This window comes from Bos taurus, chromosome 2, assembly GCF_002263795.3.
Source record: "Bos taurus isolate L1 Dominette 01449 registration number 42190680 breed Hereford chromosome 2, ARS-UCD2.0, whole genome shotgun sequence".
NCBI classification, from domain to species: domain Eukaryota; kingdom Metazoa; phylum Chordata; class Mammalia; order Artiodactyla; family Bovidae; genus Bos; species Bos taurus.
This window is the reverse complement of record NC_037329.1, coordinates 84,484,288-84,500,933: the sequence shown is the minus strand read 5'-3', so window position 1 is coordinate 84,500,933 and position 16,646 is coordinate 84,484,288. Positions and strand designations below refer to the sequence as shown.

Sequence of the window (16,646 nt, the reverse complement as noted above, 5' to 3'; positions counted from 1 at the left end):
TAGATCTGATAGATAAAGAGCCTGAAGAACTATGGATGTGGGTTCATGACATTGTACAGGAGGCAATGGTCAAGACCATCCCCAAGAAAAAGAAGTGGAAAATGGCACAATGGTTGTCTGCGGAGGCCTTACAAATAGCTGAGAAAAGAATAGAAGCAAAAGGCAAAGGAGAAAAGGAAAGATAGGCCCATCTTAATGAAGAATTCCAAAGAATAGCAAGGGGAGATAAGAAACCTTCCTCAAATATCAATGCAAAGAAATAGAGGAAAACAATAAAATGGGAAAGATTAGAGATCTCTTGAAGAAAATCAGAGATACCAAGAGAACATTTCATGCAAAGATGACCACTATAAAGGACAGAAAAGGTATGGAAGCATAAGATATTAAGAAGAGGTGACAAGAATACACAGAAAAACTATATTAAAAAGATCTTCATGACCCAGATAACCACAGTGGTGTGAGCACTCACCTAGAGCCAGACATCCTGAAACGAGAAGTTGAGTGGGCCTTAGGAAGCATCACTAGGAGCAAAGCTAGTGGGGGTGATGGAATTCCAGTTGAGCTATTTCAAGTCCTAAAAGATGATGCTGTGAAAGTGCTGCCCTCAATATGCCAGCAAATTTGGAAAACTCAGCAGTGGCCACAGGACTGGAAAAGGTCAGTTTTCATTCCAATCCCAAAGAAAGGCAATGCCAAAGAATGCTCAAACTACTGCACAATTGCACTCATCTCACATGCTAGCAAAGTAATGCTCAAAATTCTCCGAGTCAAGCTTCAACAGTACATGAACCGTGAACTTCCAGAAGTTCAGGCTGGATTTAGAAAATGCAGAGGAATCAGAGATCAAATTGCCAACATCCATTGCATCACTGAGAGAGCAAGAGTTCCAGAAAAGCATCTACTTCTGCTTTATCGACTACACCAAAGTCTTTTACCATGTGGATCACAACAAACTGTGGAAAATTCTTCAAGAGATGGGAATACTGGACTACCTGACCTGCCTCCTGGGAAATCTATATGCAGCAGGTCAAGAAGCAACAGTTGGCACTGGACATGGAACAACAGATTGGTTCCAAATCAGAAAGTAGTAAGTCAAGGCTGTATATTGTAACCCTGCTTATTTAACTTCTTTTTTTTTTAATTTAAATTTATTTATTTTAATTAGAGGCTAATTACTTTACAATATTGTATTGGTTTTGCCATACATCAACATGAATCCGCCCCTATGCAGAGTACATCATGCAAAATGCTGGGCTGGATGAAGCACAAGCTGAAATCAAGGTTGCTGGAAGAAATATCAATAACCTCAGATATGCAGATGACACTACCCTTATGGCAGAAAGCGAAGAAGAACTAAAGAGCCTCTTGATGAAAGTGAAAGAGGAGAGTGAAAACGTTGGCTTAAAACTCAACATTCAGAAAATTAAGATCATGGCATCCAGTCCCATCACTTCATGGCAAATAGATGGGGAAACAGTGGTTGACTTTATTTTCTTGGGCTTCCAAGTCACGCAGATGGTGACTGCAGCCATGAAATTAAAAGACGCTTTCTTCTTGAAAGAAAAGCTATGTCCAACCTAGACAAAATATTAAGCAGAGACATTACTTTGCCCACAGAGGTCAGTCTAGTCAAGGCTATGGTTTTTCCAGTAGTCATGTGTGGATGTGAGAATTGGACTACAAAGAAAGCTGAGCGCTGAAGTATCGATGCTTTTGAACTGAGGTGTTGGAAAAGACTCTTGGGAGTCCCTTTTACTGCAAGGAGGTCCAACCAGTCCATCCTAAAGGAAATAAGTCCTGAATATTCATTAGAAGGACCAATGCTGAAGCTGAAACTCCAATACTTTGGCCACCTGATGTGAAGAACTGATTCATTTGAAAAGACCCTGATGCTGGGAAAGGCTAAAGGTGGGAGAAGGGGACAACAGAGCATGAGATGGTTGGATGACTTCACCGACTATAGACATGAGTTTGAGTAAACTTTGGGAGTTGGTGATGGACAGAGAGGCCTGACATGCTGTAGTCCATGAGTTCACAAAGAGTCGGACATGACTGAGCAACTGAACTGAACCAAACTGAAAAAGAAAATGGTTGTGAATAAGTAGAGCACAGTGAAACTATTCTGTATATGTTGTAATGATGGATACATGATATAATGTATTTGGAAAAATCCATTGAACTGTCCAATACAAAGAGTACAGCTTAGTAAGCCATGGGATTTGGTCAATAACAAGGTATCTGTATCAGTTCATCACTCATAATAATGCACTGCACCAATGCCAGGCTTTAATAATAGGAGCAACTGTGCGTGGGGTGGGAGGTGGAGGGAATATATATGAATATATATACAGTACTTTCTGTTAAATTTTTTTGTAAACCTAAAGCTCTTCTAAAAAATCTATCAGTTAGAAACATAAAAAAGGTTATGCCCTAGGTCTACTAATATCTCTTATTAATTCCACATAACGGTTTTCAAAGTTTTAGTGGAAACTGTCAACTTACCAATATAAACTTTTTCACAACATGAAAATGGTACATATTTCCATATCTTTTAATTATTTAATTTTCACTCAAAGAATGTTTTGCAGTGAGAATCATCCAAGTTCAGCCCATGGGGCAAATTCAGCCCCAGGCCTGTTTTTATAATGCCAGTGAATTTAGAATGGTGTTAATATTTTTAAGGTTTATAAGGCAAAACAGAAAAGAATATCTAACCTGTAAAGCATATAATAACTACTGTTTATAGATCTCGACCAACATTTACTGATTTATTCCTAAGTATCTTATGAGTTTTTAAATCCTATTGTAAATTGTACTTATAAATTTTATTGTTAAGTTTTTCATTGACATTATTTAGAAAATACAATCGCTGTTTAGATAATGACCTTGTACTCTGGAACCTTGTTAAGTGAACTCTTTACTTCTGATAGTTTCCTTTAGAGTCTTTAGGATTATCTACATACACCATCATGTTTTCCATGAATAAAGACAGTATTCTTTTAAATAAATAAATAATTGTTTTCTATTAAGGGGTTAATGGAAGAAAACAAGGTTCAGATTACTGTTTTAAATCCTAAGTCCGTCACCATGGGTCAGCTGTATGGACAGTTTGATTTAGTGTCCCATGAGTGGTCCGACGGGATCCTTGCTGTCAGTTTCAGAGCATTTGCTGCTTCATCGGTAAGTGCTAACACTTTGCATGTCTATTTGGAAAGGCTGTGAGAGCTCTGGTTTTTTCAGTTTCAAGTAAACTTTTGTATTTATAGTTCAAGGTACATGTTTAAAGTGCAGTACTGAATAGTCTGGCAGAGTTTCTATGAAGAGCACTTGTGAGTCTCTACAAATAGACGGCCAGAGACCATGGGGGCAGGCATGTCCTCCTCAGTATGCACAGAAGAAAGGGCACAAGGAAAGGAGACTGAGGAGAGCATTTCTGGTGCTCATTTTCCAGGCTAGGTGACCCAGCAAGGGGAGCATCTGAATAACAGGATCCTTTTGATCCATCAGCAACATTCTTTGCCCTGCTGCTCAGCTGGCTGTCACTGTCACACCTACTAATTGTTAGATAGACTCTAGTGCTGAAAGAGCAAATTGCAGACCAATTCCAGTACTTCCGTCTAGTGTGCTGGGAGAGCATGAGCTGTCTGTGGAAAGAAAAAGTGAGGGATGTGCCAGCTGCTGACCTCTGGGAAGGGGAGTGGGAACTTGCCCCTTCCTGGCATACCCTGCTGAGGGGCTGCTGCCCACTCTAAGAAAGGCCACAGACCAATAAATGCTAACTTGGTTGTTGTGTTAGCAGTCTCTCTATGGACTATGATCAGATAGAGACAGCTTTTTAAGGCTAGTCTTACAGGAAAAGGGGCCTAGGCTAGAGACATTTAATTGTTTTGTTAAATCATATATATATATATATATATATATATATATATATGTTAACCTTTATTCTGACTACCATACATCCTAAATTTGGTGCTGTCTACTCGTCTACTCATTTAAGGACAAGACAGTCATGAGTCATTGTAATGACAGAAAAGCATTAAATCGCAGCTGTACTTTTATTTTCCTAAAGGATCTTGAGCCATGAATAACATGAGGATCGGCTCTAATGGGGCAGAGATCTTGCGCAGTGTCAGGAGGCACAGGTGGGGCACACAGAGATCTGGGACCACTGATGAAACTTCTCAGATCCTTTCTTGTCACAGTAAATGTGCTCTGGCCCAGATTAATGTGTGAAGTCTCTAGATAACGTGTGCTATTGCATCATTTATACAGAAATAATCATGAGATACCTCTCATTTTATATTTAGCTACATAGTATGTGTTATATTTTCCAGGAAGCTACATCCCATAAATATTAGTCTCAGGAAGGTTAAGTAGCTGTCCCCAAGTCACACAGCTGGGAAATAGTAAAGCCAGACTAAAAGTGAGGTCACTCAATTGTTGCAGGGCCCACCTGCTCACCGCCAGGGGAGTGTTTCTCAGAGTGGAGCCTAACAGGCTTAAGAACCCAACAGCAGGAGGAAAAGTTGATCTGAAGGTTTTCTCTCCAAGACAACGCACTCTTCCATGCTTCCTGAGCATGGCCAGAGCTAGCTTCTGAGTGTGGGTATGATTAATGCTTTTGATCACAGGATGAAGTTGTTGAGGTGGATTCAAATCCCTCACTACTTCAATTCAAGTGTGCATTTGCTGAAGGTGAACCCGAGGCATCATCTGTGTCCACAGGATGGCTTCTTCATTAGGGTCTGGAAAAAAGAATCAGTTTTTCTCACTGTGGGACTGTGAGCATTATATTGATTTTTAATGCCAGATATTATACGGCCACAAGACAGTTCAGCCCAAGAAGGATGTGTATGTGGGTGAATTCATTCAGTGGAGGGAACAGAAAATTTGACTTAACACACAAGAATAATTGATCTGTATGAATACTAAATAGAATGTCTATACAGTCAGACAGTCTGAATGAAAATTGTTTTCCCTGCTGCATTTTTTTTCACTTTTCTAAAATATGTTGTATATGATTTCAGAGACATTAGAAAACATGTTATAATTTGTTATAAGATGTTATAATTTGTCTCATCTATGGCACATATAGGCTTCTTTAGTGAATATGTATGTATATTCACACACATATGCACTCTTTTCCAAAGGTGCCTTTACATTTTGATGGTGAAATTAGTTTTAGGAGATACATTTTAAAATTGTAAAATAACATGAATGAACTGTTTCCTTCCATAACCGTTTTTGCCCTTTATTCACCATCTGAATGAACCAGACACCAGATAGAAAGTGGTTAATTTTTGATGGGCCAGTAGATGCAGTATGGATTGAGAATATGAACACTGTGCTGGACGACAACAAAAAGCTATGTCTGATGAGTGGGGAGATTATCCAAATGTCGCCACAAATGAATCTTATTTTTGAGCCGATGGATTTAGAAGTTGCTTCTCCTGCCACTGTAAGTTCTCAATTTTCACATCTGCTAATAAATTTGAAATGTTTTAAATGTGTTTATTGCTTAGTAATTTTGACTCTAGCTGAAAAAAAGTATTTATAGAATTCATTTTAACAGCCATCTGTGATTCTCCAAGGGCAGACATGTCTGTTGACATACTTTGACACTAATAAGAGTCAGGGATATTTCCCTCTTTGTCTAGGACCATTTGGTAAAGTCATACATGAAAATTTAGATGAGGAAATTTTATAAAAGTATGCCTTTTCCCCCACGAGTTTCCTGAAAACTGTAAGAAATAGATGTACCGAGTCATCCTTCTTTTATAAGCAGTACCTTGGTGGTAAACAGTGATTGTTTTTCCAGGTTTCCAGATGTGGGATGATATACATGGAGCCTCATATGCTAGGCTGGAGACCGCTGATGTTGTCTTGGATAAATCTTTTACCTGCTACAATCACTATTATTCAGAAGGAATTTATAATAGGCTTATTTGACAGAATGGTTCCTGTTTCTGTTGAATTTATTAGAAAACATACAAAGGTAAGAGGGATGAAAGTTTTAAGATTTAAGAAATAAATGGAAAATCCAAATTAGCCATATATATACATTTTAATGTCTACTTTATTGTCAACTACCAGATATTAAAATAATTTCTTAATTATTTTGATTAAAAACTCTTAACAAAGTTTAAAATTTTTAATTAATATAGTTTCTCAAAAAAGTATTTTAAACAAAGCATCTTATGGTTTGAGAAAATGTATGGATGATAATCTTTTCCCTTAAAAAAAACAAACTTGAAGTCCTACCTAATCACATCTAGGTGAAAATATTCTAAAAGATGATCTCTCATTTCTGATGAACTATCATTTTAAAAATAGTTTCCCTCTTATAAAACTAGAATTATAATACTAACACCTTTTCGTAGATGTTATGGCTGTTATAACTAAATGAGTTCAATAAAAATTAGTTGATACTGTTTCAATTAGTGCCTCATTTAAACTGCTTCATGGACTTTTTTCTCTGATTTTTCAGGAATTATCTCCTACTTCAGATACAAACTTAGTCCGATCCCTAATGAATCTGATAGACTGTTTTATGAGTGACTTTGCTGATGAAGTCAAAGTAAGAGAGAGAAATGATCGAGAAACTTACTCTTTACTTGAGGTAAGTCCATGTGCTCTTTACATGAGATAAGTCTTTGAATCTTGCAATAGAAAAGGATTGATTGCTTTCCCCAGTAAATTTTCCTAATTAATTAACCTCATTTTTCCTGGAACTGGAGGCTGGATAATGGGTGGAAGGTGAACAGTGAGAAAGAATCAGATCCCAAATACCAGGTGCTTATAGGAAACACCTTGCCTGGTGTTGTATTAAATCATGAAGTTTGGGTGGAGCCCAGTGACCCCCGCAGATCTGCTACTGATACCCTGAATCATTTGGCCCAGTCTCAAAGATGATGGCAGCTCTGTTGGTAAAGAATCTGCTTGCAGTGCAGGACCTGGATGCGATCCCTGGGTTGGGAAGATTCCTTGGAGGAAGGAATGGCAACCCACTCCAGTATTCCTGCCTGAAGAGTATCCATGGACAGAGAAGCCTGGTGGGGTGCAGTCCATGGAGTCACAAAGAGTTGGACAAGACTGAGCAACTGAGCACAGCACACGGCAAAGATGATCAGTCCCCAATATGTCAATGACCATTTGACAACAAGATTCACTTCCCTCTTCAACCTCCAAATTATAATTTATTTTTTTTCTTCCCTAATGTTTCTCCTTTCTCATGAGATATAAATATTTAAAATATATGTGTGTACATAAATATTAAGAATGAAGAAAGCAAGAAGATATATAATCTATATTGTTTTAAATATAGCAATAAAATTATCAACAGACCTTGAATCTTCTTTAATAAAAAACTGCATATTGCTAATGGTCACACTTCTAATGTAGTCAGTGTTACTTTTCTGCTTATTTTTTTTATGAAATGCATTTTAAATTTCATTTAAAATAGTTTTCAAAAAGAGTCTGAATAATCTAGGAGTAGATGAATGGTGTCAAGCTAGAGTTCACAACTTTTATGAGTATAGTCAGAACTGTTTTAGCTTTGGCATGGAAAAGGAGATTTGATTTTAAAACAAGCAAACAGACCTTCTTATTTAAGCGGTCTCTTGTTCTGTTCCCTCTGCCTGAGTTTGATAAGAAAGCTTGCAGGACTGTGGTTCTAATGATATAGTCAATGCTCGGGTAATTATTACAACAGGTAAATAAAAGTATATGAATTTGTTTTACTTTACAAAACATTGTATCAAAATTTAATAAACATATATTGTGAGTTGATTATTCTTTATTAAAATATGCTTTTTTACTTTAATAAAAAGTTATCTCAATATTCTTTTTAATATCAAAGTTCAGCTGTATACTTGAATTAGCACCTGATTTACCAGACTAATCATTCTAAGTCTTTACTATGCCTAGAATTTATGCTTTGCATTATATTGTCTTCTCTGATAGTCAGATTTTATGACATGTAACTTAATAGAAAAAACTAATTATTACAAAATCCCTAGATTACCTACTACCATATATCAGTTTATTCATTTCCATTCAAAGATATTAATCTGGCTGATCTGATTTAAGCTTTAAGGATGGATTAAAGTTATTCTTTAATGCATTCTATCTTCTCATCTCTCCAAATCAGGGCATTTTTCTGTTTTCTTTGATCTGGTCTGTCGGTGCTTCTTGTAAAGATGATGATCGGTTGAAATTTAATAAGGTTCTTCGAGAACTAATGGAAGGCCCGATTTCAGATATAACTCGAAATAGATTTAAATTACTGAGTGGAACTGAACAAACATCTTCAAAACGACTAACTGTTCCATTCCCTGAAAAAGGAACAATTTATGATTATCAGTTTATCACTGAGGTAAGAGTTTTGAAGCAAGATCTGCACCTGTCAATCAGGCAGGGTTTCCCTGGGAGACACATGGCACAGAATGGCTCTGTGGCCACCTTGTCACCACTGTCTGCCTAAGAGACAGCATGGAGTAGGAGACGGTGTGCTGGATGTGAAGTCAGGCACATCTGGGTCTGGTTTCTTTCTGTATAGCCTTGGACTGGTTTTTAATCTCCCTAAGTCTTGTTTTTCTCATTGATAAAATGGGATAAATAAAAGTGCTGATTGGGCCAGTTGTGCCACTGCATAAAATCACACATTAGGACATCCAGTCCAGCAGCAGGTGAGGACTGCTCAAGGACACACCTCTGGGAGGTTCATGGTGAAGGTTAGCACATGACAGGCTGAGTTCCTGCAGGACCACAGATGGATTGTTAGGAATTCAGCACTTCCCAAGCAGAATGGACAGTATACCCTGGGGTGGTGTTTGTTCACTTGTTTGTTTTTCTATAACAGCTCCCATAAGTACAGTAATTGAGGGCAAAGTTTAGGCATACGTGTTATTTAAATATGGGCTTCCTGGGTGGCACTAGTGGTAAATGACCTGCCTGCCAATGCGAATTCTGTCCCTCCTGGGTTGGGAAGATCCCCTGTAGGAGGGCATGGTAGGCCACTCCAGTATTCTTTCCTGGAGAAATTCATGGACAGAGGAGCCTGCTAGGCTACAGTTATAGGGTTGCAGAGTCAGACACGACTGAAGTGACTTAGCATGCATGTGTTATTTAAATATATGCAGATTTTAGTGAAATTGGAATCACTCTATATCCTCACCGGGCAGTTTCATATCCTTCTTCTTCTTCCCTTAATAAAGAGAACAACTCTATCTCACTGATGCTTCTTTAATAAAGCTTATTTTTCTAAAACTCCCTATATTCTACCATTTCAGTGGACCGTGATCAATTCAGTTTCCTAATCTTGCACATTGAACTGTTTTTGTTGTTTTAGGTTTAGTGCTTTGGTGAGTATTCTTGTATATAAGTCACCCAGGACTGATCTCCTTTAGGATGGACTGGTTGGATCTCCTTGCAGTCCAAGGGACTCTCAAGACTCTTCTCCAACACCACAGTTCAAAAGCATCAACTCTTCAGTGCTCAGCTTTCTTTATAGTCCAACTCTCACATCCATACATGACTACTGGAAAAACCATAGCCTTGACTAGACTGACCTTTGTTGACAAAGGAATGTCTCTGCTTTTTAATATGCTGTCCAGGTTGGTGATAACTTTCCTTCCAAGGAGTAAGCGTCTTTTAATTTCATGTCTGCAGTCACCATCTGCAGTGATTTTGGAGCCCAGAAAAATAAAGTCAGCCACTGTTTCCCCATCTATTTACCATGAAGTGATGGGACCAGATGCCATGATCTTCATTTTCTGAATGTTGAGCTTTAAGCCAACTTTTTCACTCTCCTCTTTCACTTTCATCAAGAGGCTTTTTAGTTCTTCACTTTCTGCCTTAAGGCTGGTGTCATCTGCATATCTGAGGTTATTGATATTTCTCTCAGCAATCTTGATTCCAGCTTGTGCTTCTTCCAGCCCAGCATTTCTCATGATGTATTCTGCATATAAGTTAAATAAGCAGGGTGACAATATACAGCCTTGACGTACTCCTTTTCCTATTTGGAACCAGTCTGTTGTTCCATGTCCAGTTCTAACTGTTGCCTCCTGACCTGCATACAGGTTTCTCAAGAGGCAGGTCAGGTGGTCTGGTATTCCCATCTCTTTCAGAATTTTCCCCAGTTTATTGTGATCCATACAGTCAAAGGCTTTGGCATAGTCAATAAAGCAGAAATAGATGTTTTTCTCGAACTCTCTTGCTTTTTCGATGATCCATACACTAGGATAAAAGAGTTCCATATGTCAAGATCCAGGGACCTGGGGCATTTTTGGAAACAGTAGACTCATCAGTGAGGCTGGGTTGTGGGACACTTGAAGATGTGAAGGAAGATGGGTCTTAATTTTAATATACTTTGAATGACCACGAGCTTAAACTGGATTTTGTAGAATGGAGAGGGCAGTGGTGTTTTTCTAAGGAGAGTTAACATATATTTGAAATTTTTTTTTATAGACACTGCCTTAACAAATGAAAACTTTAGTTCACAAAGCTAATAGGATACAGTATAATGTTACTCATAATAATAATAATCTCATATTAAGAAATCTTGTCTGTTCTGAATATCTCTTACACATCAACATGAATTTAGCTAATAATATTGAGCCATACACTTAAAAATGGTTGAAGGTAAATTTTAGGTGTTTTTTCTTTACTACAATTAAAAAAGGAGACATACTACCATAAATAAAATAGATAACCTATAAGGACCTATATTTAGCACCAGGAACTTTACTCAGTACTCTAATGATGTATATGGAAAAAGAATCTAAAAAAGAGTGGATATATGTATATGTGTAACTGATTCACTTTGCTGTACAGCAGATACAGAACAGTGTAAATCATCTATACTCCAATAAAATTTTTTTATTTTTTTTTATTTTTTTAAAGAAAATTTTTTTAAAAGAGAAAGAAATCTTGCTTGAAATAATAAGCTGATGTTGCAAGTACCATTGTAAAAGTCAAACAAATGCAGCTGGTGGTCTGTGTAGAAAAATATTCTGTATTGGTTAACATTTATTGAATAAAATTCTTTACACTTTAACACATTTATTAGATCAGTTTTCTCAATGCTGTTAAAGAATCTAATATTTGGCAAAAGTAACTGATCTTTGGGTTGATATAATCAGTGGTTCCAGGACATCAAATTATTACGTCATTGCCATTTCATTTTTATCCATACAAAACCCCAATTTCTCTTTAATTTAACACAAAACTTAAAAAATTAGAGTGAAGAGTTTTAAAGGATAAAAACAAATATGTACATATTAAGGATTGTTGGTCTTGATCTTTCATCTTTTCTGCAGTGATGCAGAAGTACAGAGCTTCTGAATGTATTTTACAACATGACATTCACTATTTGGTTATTTGTTATAAACAGGGAATAGGAAAATGGGAACCATGGGTAAAGAAGTTAGCCGAAGCTCCTCCAATTCCTAAGGATGTGATGTTTAATGAAATCATTGTGCCAACTCTGGACACAATTCGATACTCTGCACTAATGGAATTGTTGACCACCCATCAAAAGCCTTCAATATTTGTAGGACCAACTGGAACGGGAAAGAGTGTTTACATTATTGTAAGTATTGTAGAAATATACATATTAAAATGTGCATAATAGTCCAAAGAATATTATTTCTTTAATGACCTGAACTGGTAGGCAGTGTTTTTAAAATACTTATGTATTTCTACATTTCTATGTTGGAACCAGAATTTTTGAGTAATTATCAAATTATCAAAATTACCAAAATGTCTCTTTCCAAAGAGAATTTATCTTTGGAAATTTATTAAAGATATGCTACTTTATATCACTAAATTATTGTCCATTTAAAAGGTATTTTAATGAAAATAGCTTATATAAGACAAAGAATTTTATCTGCCTTAAAAAAACAGTGTTTTGGTTGATATTTAATTTTCTAAATTATTGAATATGTGAACATTGCTTTGTGGTAATAAGACTGATTTTCTTTAATAATTTCTGGGATCATACCCACTGTGTGTTAAGAAATTGTTACCTGTTATAAAAGATATGGCCCAAATCTCAGTACCTTTATGAAACCTGAGTTCTCTTGTGTTTAAGGGGTCATACTAATCAAAGACCAGTTCTTGCCTCTAGTTTTAGATTTCTGAAAGCAGAAGGCTGGCTGGAACTAAGAGTGAATAGCACCTCCAGCCTTTGGCATGGCAAGTAAGTGCAAGTTTCTCCCGGGTCAGTTGGACAATGTGAAATATAAGTGAACCTGATCATTCTTGGGCCTCCATTCCATATAATTGCCCACAGCAGGGAGGGAATGCCACTACTCCTCTTAGGTCAGCAAACTGTGCAATGTGAATGTTCCTTTGGAGTATCTAAGGAACCTTCCCATCTGCTCTTCTCAGAGAGTAAACATTTGGAAGCTTCCATGGGAGCAGGCAAGATAGCCTTAATCAGGAGGAATCACAATGACCCCAATGAATAGGACTTTTGCCTTCTCCCTCCAGCTGTGCTCACTACCCAGCTGTGGGATAAGAAGAAGATAGAGGAGGCAGGTGGAGGAGAGGGGAGTGCCTGTTAGTGGCCCCTCCCCCGTTGCAGGTTCCCAGTCAATTCTTATTTTTCCAATTGTGGTAGTACTTGTTTATAGTTCTTTATTGATTCTATGTTTAATACAGTCCCCCCTTTGGGTTATATAGTCAAATAATTGTTCTGGTATTATTTGTTGAATAATTTCTTCCCCAACAGATTGAAATGTTGCTTTTCTTGTGCTAAATGCTGTATGCATCAGGGAATATCCAAGAGTGGGGAGGGAAGAAGTTTGGACTGAGATTTTAAATCAAGATGTTGAGTTGGACTGAATTAAAAAAAAAAATAAGTGTACAGAAAGCTGAAGGATTTATCTAAGATACTATCAAGAGTTAGGAAATGAAGACATGATTCAAGGAGATGGGTGGGGAAAAATAAAGCCTTCTGTCATTTGTACTCCCATCAAATGGCAGTCCAGCTAATAAACTGCCCAGGCCAAAAAACAATTACTTTTCACAACATTGGAAACATACTTCGCATATTATTTTGTAATCTGATTTTTTTCTTCTTAATGTACTGTAAATACTTTCCTGTTTTATTATTCTTCTACAAGATGATTTGTAGAACACAACATCTTGGTTAAGAATCATTGTAATTGTACCTGCTTTCCAGCAAATTCCATTTTGAAAGTACAAATTATATTATGTAAGCTTCCTAACTTATAGTCAGATAACTTGTAGAAAGATAATAAGCTGTATTACAGAGAACATTGATCTGCAGAGAGACAAGTGGCAGTCTAAATTCTTGTCTCATTTCTGAGACCTTAAGCCAAGTTTCTTAAGCTCTGAGTCCCTATGATTTTATGGAGAGTAGGAGTGTGTACTGGAAAAGGAACTGGCACCCCACTCCAGTACTCTTTCCTGGAAAATCCCATGGATGGAGGAGTCTGGTAGGCTGCAGTCTATGGGATTGCTAAGAGTTGGACACGGCTGAGCGACTTCACTTTCACTTTTCACTTTCATACATTGGAGAAGGAAATGGCAACCCACTCCAGTGTTCTTGCCTGGAGAATCCCAGGGACAGGGGAGCCTGGTGGGCTGCCGTCTATGGGGTCGCACAGAGTCGGACACGACTGAAGCGACTTAGCAGCAACAGCAGCAGCAGCAGCAGCAGGAGTGTGTACTCTGCATGGTGTTTTTAGAAATCAGAGAAGCCATGTGCCTAGGGCTTGGACAGATAAAGACATTCCATTGACTTGGTAACTGTTATGTCTATTGATTCCATCTCTTTTCACATTATGACCCTTGAAGATTAAATTTGAGTACGTCAACAATGATGCTTAGTGTTATTTTTAAGTGTCAAAACATAATGGCAACTATGGCTCATCTTATTATTTCTTGCTATTATACAGAATTTTCTTTTAAATCAACTCAATAAAGATATCTACAAGCCTTTGCTGATTAACTTCTCAGCACAAACTACAGCAGCTCAAACTCAAAATATTATCATGTCAAAACTGGACAAAAGAAGAAAGGGAGTTTTTGGTCCTCCTTTGGGCAAGAAAATGGTAATTACTCTCTGTTTTTATACATATAATATGGCACTTTCGCTATTCCTGGGCATTATTACATTCAGAACAAGGAAACCAGATATACTAGGACTTGACATCTTTCTGTAGTACAGTTTTTATTAATGTATCACAAATGTTGGTTAAGAAGTCTTCTTAAAAGTGTTTTTATATTGTATGTGCATTTGGCAACTTGACATTAAAAACAAGCAGTTGCCTTTTGAATTCAAAGTAGAATATTCACCTGGGAAATTATCTACCTTCCTAATTCTCTCATTAACATTTTTACTCAGCAGAGTCTTTGCTGCTTGCTCTCTAGGCCTTTAAATAACCAAGCTATCAATTGACTTTTCTGTGTTCCTCTGCCAAGAATACCCTTCTCAGCCTTACTCTTATCACTCAGAGTTTATAATCATTTGAAGATCACACCTTTCTCATTTATTTAATGTATCGAAGTTGTACAAGGAAAAAGAGAAGGCATATTGAGAAACAAGTTATATGAGAGGATTAATAAGTTCTAAACTGTTAACTATAAATGTGAGTAATAAGACTGTCTCCCTGTCATCCATGTTCCTTGGTAACATGGATGCTGAGAGATAGTCCTGATGTGCAAAGAAATCATCACTTCTCACTTATGCACTTCACAAAAAGGAAACTTATTCTTTGCCTGAACATTGTTTGCACCACAGGACACTATATCAAGATGCTAATGTTTTCTAATACCTTTTCTCCTTTCATTCTCAGGTTGTCTTTGTAGATGATGTCAATATGCCTGCTCGAGAGGTGTATGGCGCCCAGCCTCCCATCGAGTTACTTAGACAATGGTTAGATCACTGGAATTGGTATGACCTAAAAGACTGTTCTATGATTAAACTAGTGGACATTCAAATTATGTGTGCTATGGGACCTCCAGGTACGTGTTCAGAGTTTGTGATCACTCTGGGTATATATAAAGATCAGGAGAAAGAGAAATCCTGTCAGACAACCTGAGTTACAGTGTTTTGTGTACATATTTTCTATGTCTCTTTGTTTGTTGTGACCTAACAGTGACCGCAGTGATCAGCGCTGCACAGTGGATTGCCTTCTTTGTGGTCTGTGCTGTGTACGCTGTGTTTGGTTGCTCAATTGTGTCCAACTCTTTGCAATCCACTGGACTGTAGCCTGCCAGGCTCCTGTGTCCATCCAGTTATTCAGGGAAGAACACTGAAGTGAGTTGTCCTTTCCTTCTCCAGGGGATCTTCCTGACCCAGGGATCAAACTCATGTCTCCTGCATTGCGGGCAGATTCTTTACCTGCTGAGCCATCAGAGAAGCCCTGTTTGGGGCGATTCTCTCCAAATCATATGGCTCTCCCAAATCTTTTTCTTCCATGTTCTCTTCCATGTTTGCTCCCCATTTCCTCTTCCTGCATTCTGAGGTCTCAGATCCCCTGAAAATCCAGATTCTCCTGCAGAAGCTCATTTTCCTCTGTTTCATTCCTTAAAGTTTCAGCTGTATGAAACATCCCTGCTTTCCCCTGTCCCAATCACTTCCCATTTTAGTGAGTCTCTGGATTTAGACAGACTGTTGAGGGAATTTAAGTAGGAAATGATGAAAAGAATGAATTATTAGATATTCTTTATACTTTTCAAGGGAAGTTTATAAACTCAGAGATCTCTATGTAGGAAAAAAATTTCTTTTATTCTAGAGTATCTGAAATAGCTTGATTTAACTAACTGGACATCTTTAACTGTTCTTTTCCTGAACTCAAGCTGTTGTTCTATATTTTTGATAACTCCCTTTTTTCAATGTGCCATGTCTTAGGGAATTTCTCCACTAGTTGCTTCTGAACTCTTGACCTTTATCTGACCTGTAATGCATACAGTTTGCTCTGAGTAATTGCTCTCAGCACCCTCTCGGGGCCACTTTGAATGCTATTCCCCCTTCTTTTTTTTTCTAATTCTGTTACTCCTGGGTCCCAGGCTCCAGTTCTGCTCTGCCTCTTCCCATCCCCCAGTAGTCATTTGTAGTAAGTGTCTACTTTCCCTGCCTCTTCGGGGACTGGACAGGGGAGCAGAATGAATCCATGAGATATCTTTTCCTCTTGGACCTCATTTTCTAAGAAAAGACCACCATTTCTGAGTGTTCTCTGGGAGGAAAGGCTGAAGACACAGCTGGGTATATGATCTTACACCTTTCCTTCTGTAGCCCTTTCTCCATCTCCTTAAACTTGCCCAGGTAAATCAGTGTTTATTATGAGCCTCTAAATACATAGCAATACCTAACTGTTTTGATCTATAACTGTAGACTACTAGTTATATGCTTTCACACATTATGTTTTTAGAATCAGCACAGTATAATGCAGTGATAAAAGCAAAGTACAGATTTACTTGGTTTAAAACAAACATAAAACCTGAACCTATAGGTTTTTAAGCAAAATATATATTAAAGATATTATTCATTTTTAAAACCACTCTTTACTGGAGATTTCATGTTAGAATCCCTTTAAAGAGACAGTGCATTTTATTGATACATGTGAGGATGATAATATAAACCAATTTTATAAAATGGTTTTACATTCTAAATC

The 16,646-nt window shown here is 37.5% G+C and overlaps 1 protein-coding gene across 4 annotated transcripts in view; it reads left to right on the top strand.

Moving 5' to 3' along the window:
* The window catches only part of DNAH7 (dynein axonemal heavy chain 7), a 257,550-nt gene that overhangs the window by 131,635 nt on the left and 109,269 nt on the right, over positions 1-16,646 (top strand). For 3 of the 4 annotated variants that reach the window (XM_059874486.1, NM_001143874.1, XM_025001623.2), the window contains exons 31-38: positions 3,031-3,180; positions 5,276-5,458; positions 5,819-5,995; positions 6,488-6,619; positions 8,150-8,374; positions 11,393-11,590; positions 13,926-14,081; positions 14,826-14,994. In XM_059874486.1, coding sequence (XP_059730469.1) covers positions 3,031-3,180; positions 5,276-5,458; positions 5,819-5,995; positions 6,488-6,619; positions 8,150-8,374; positions 11,393-11,590; positions 13,926-14,081; positions 14,826-14,994 — 1,390 coding nt within the window. The remainder of the gene's footprint in view (positions 1-3,030; positions 3,181-5,275; positions 5,459-5,818; positions 5,996-6,487; positions 6,620-8,149; positions 8,375-11,392; positions 11,591-13,925; positions 14,082-14,825; positions 14,995-16,646) is intronic. The other variant, XM_025001611.2, reaches the window with a different exon arrangement.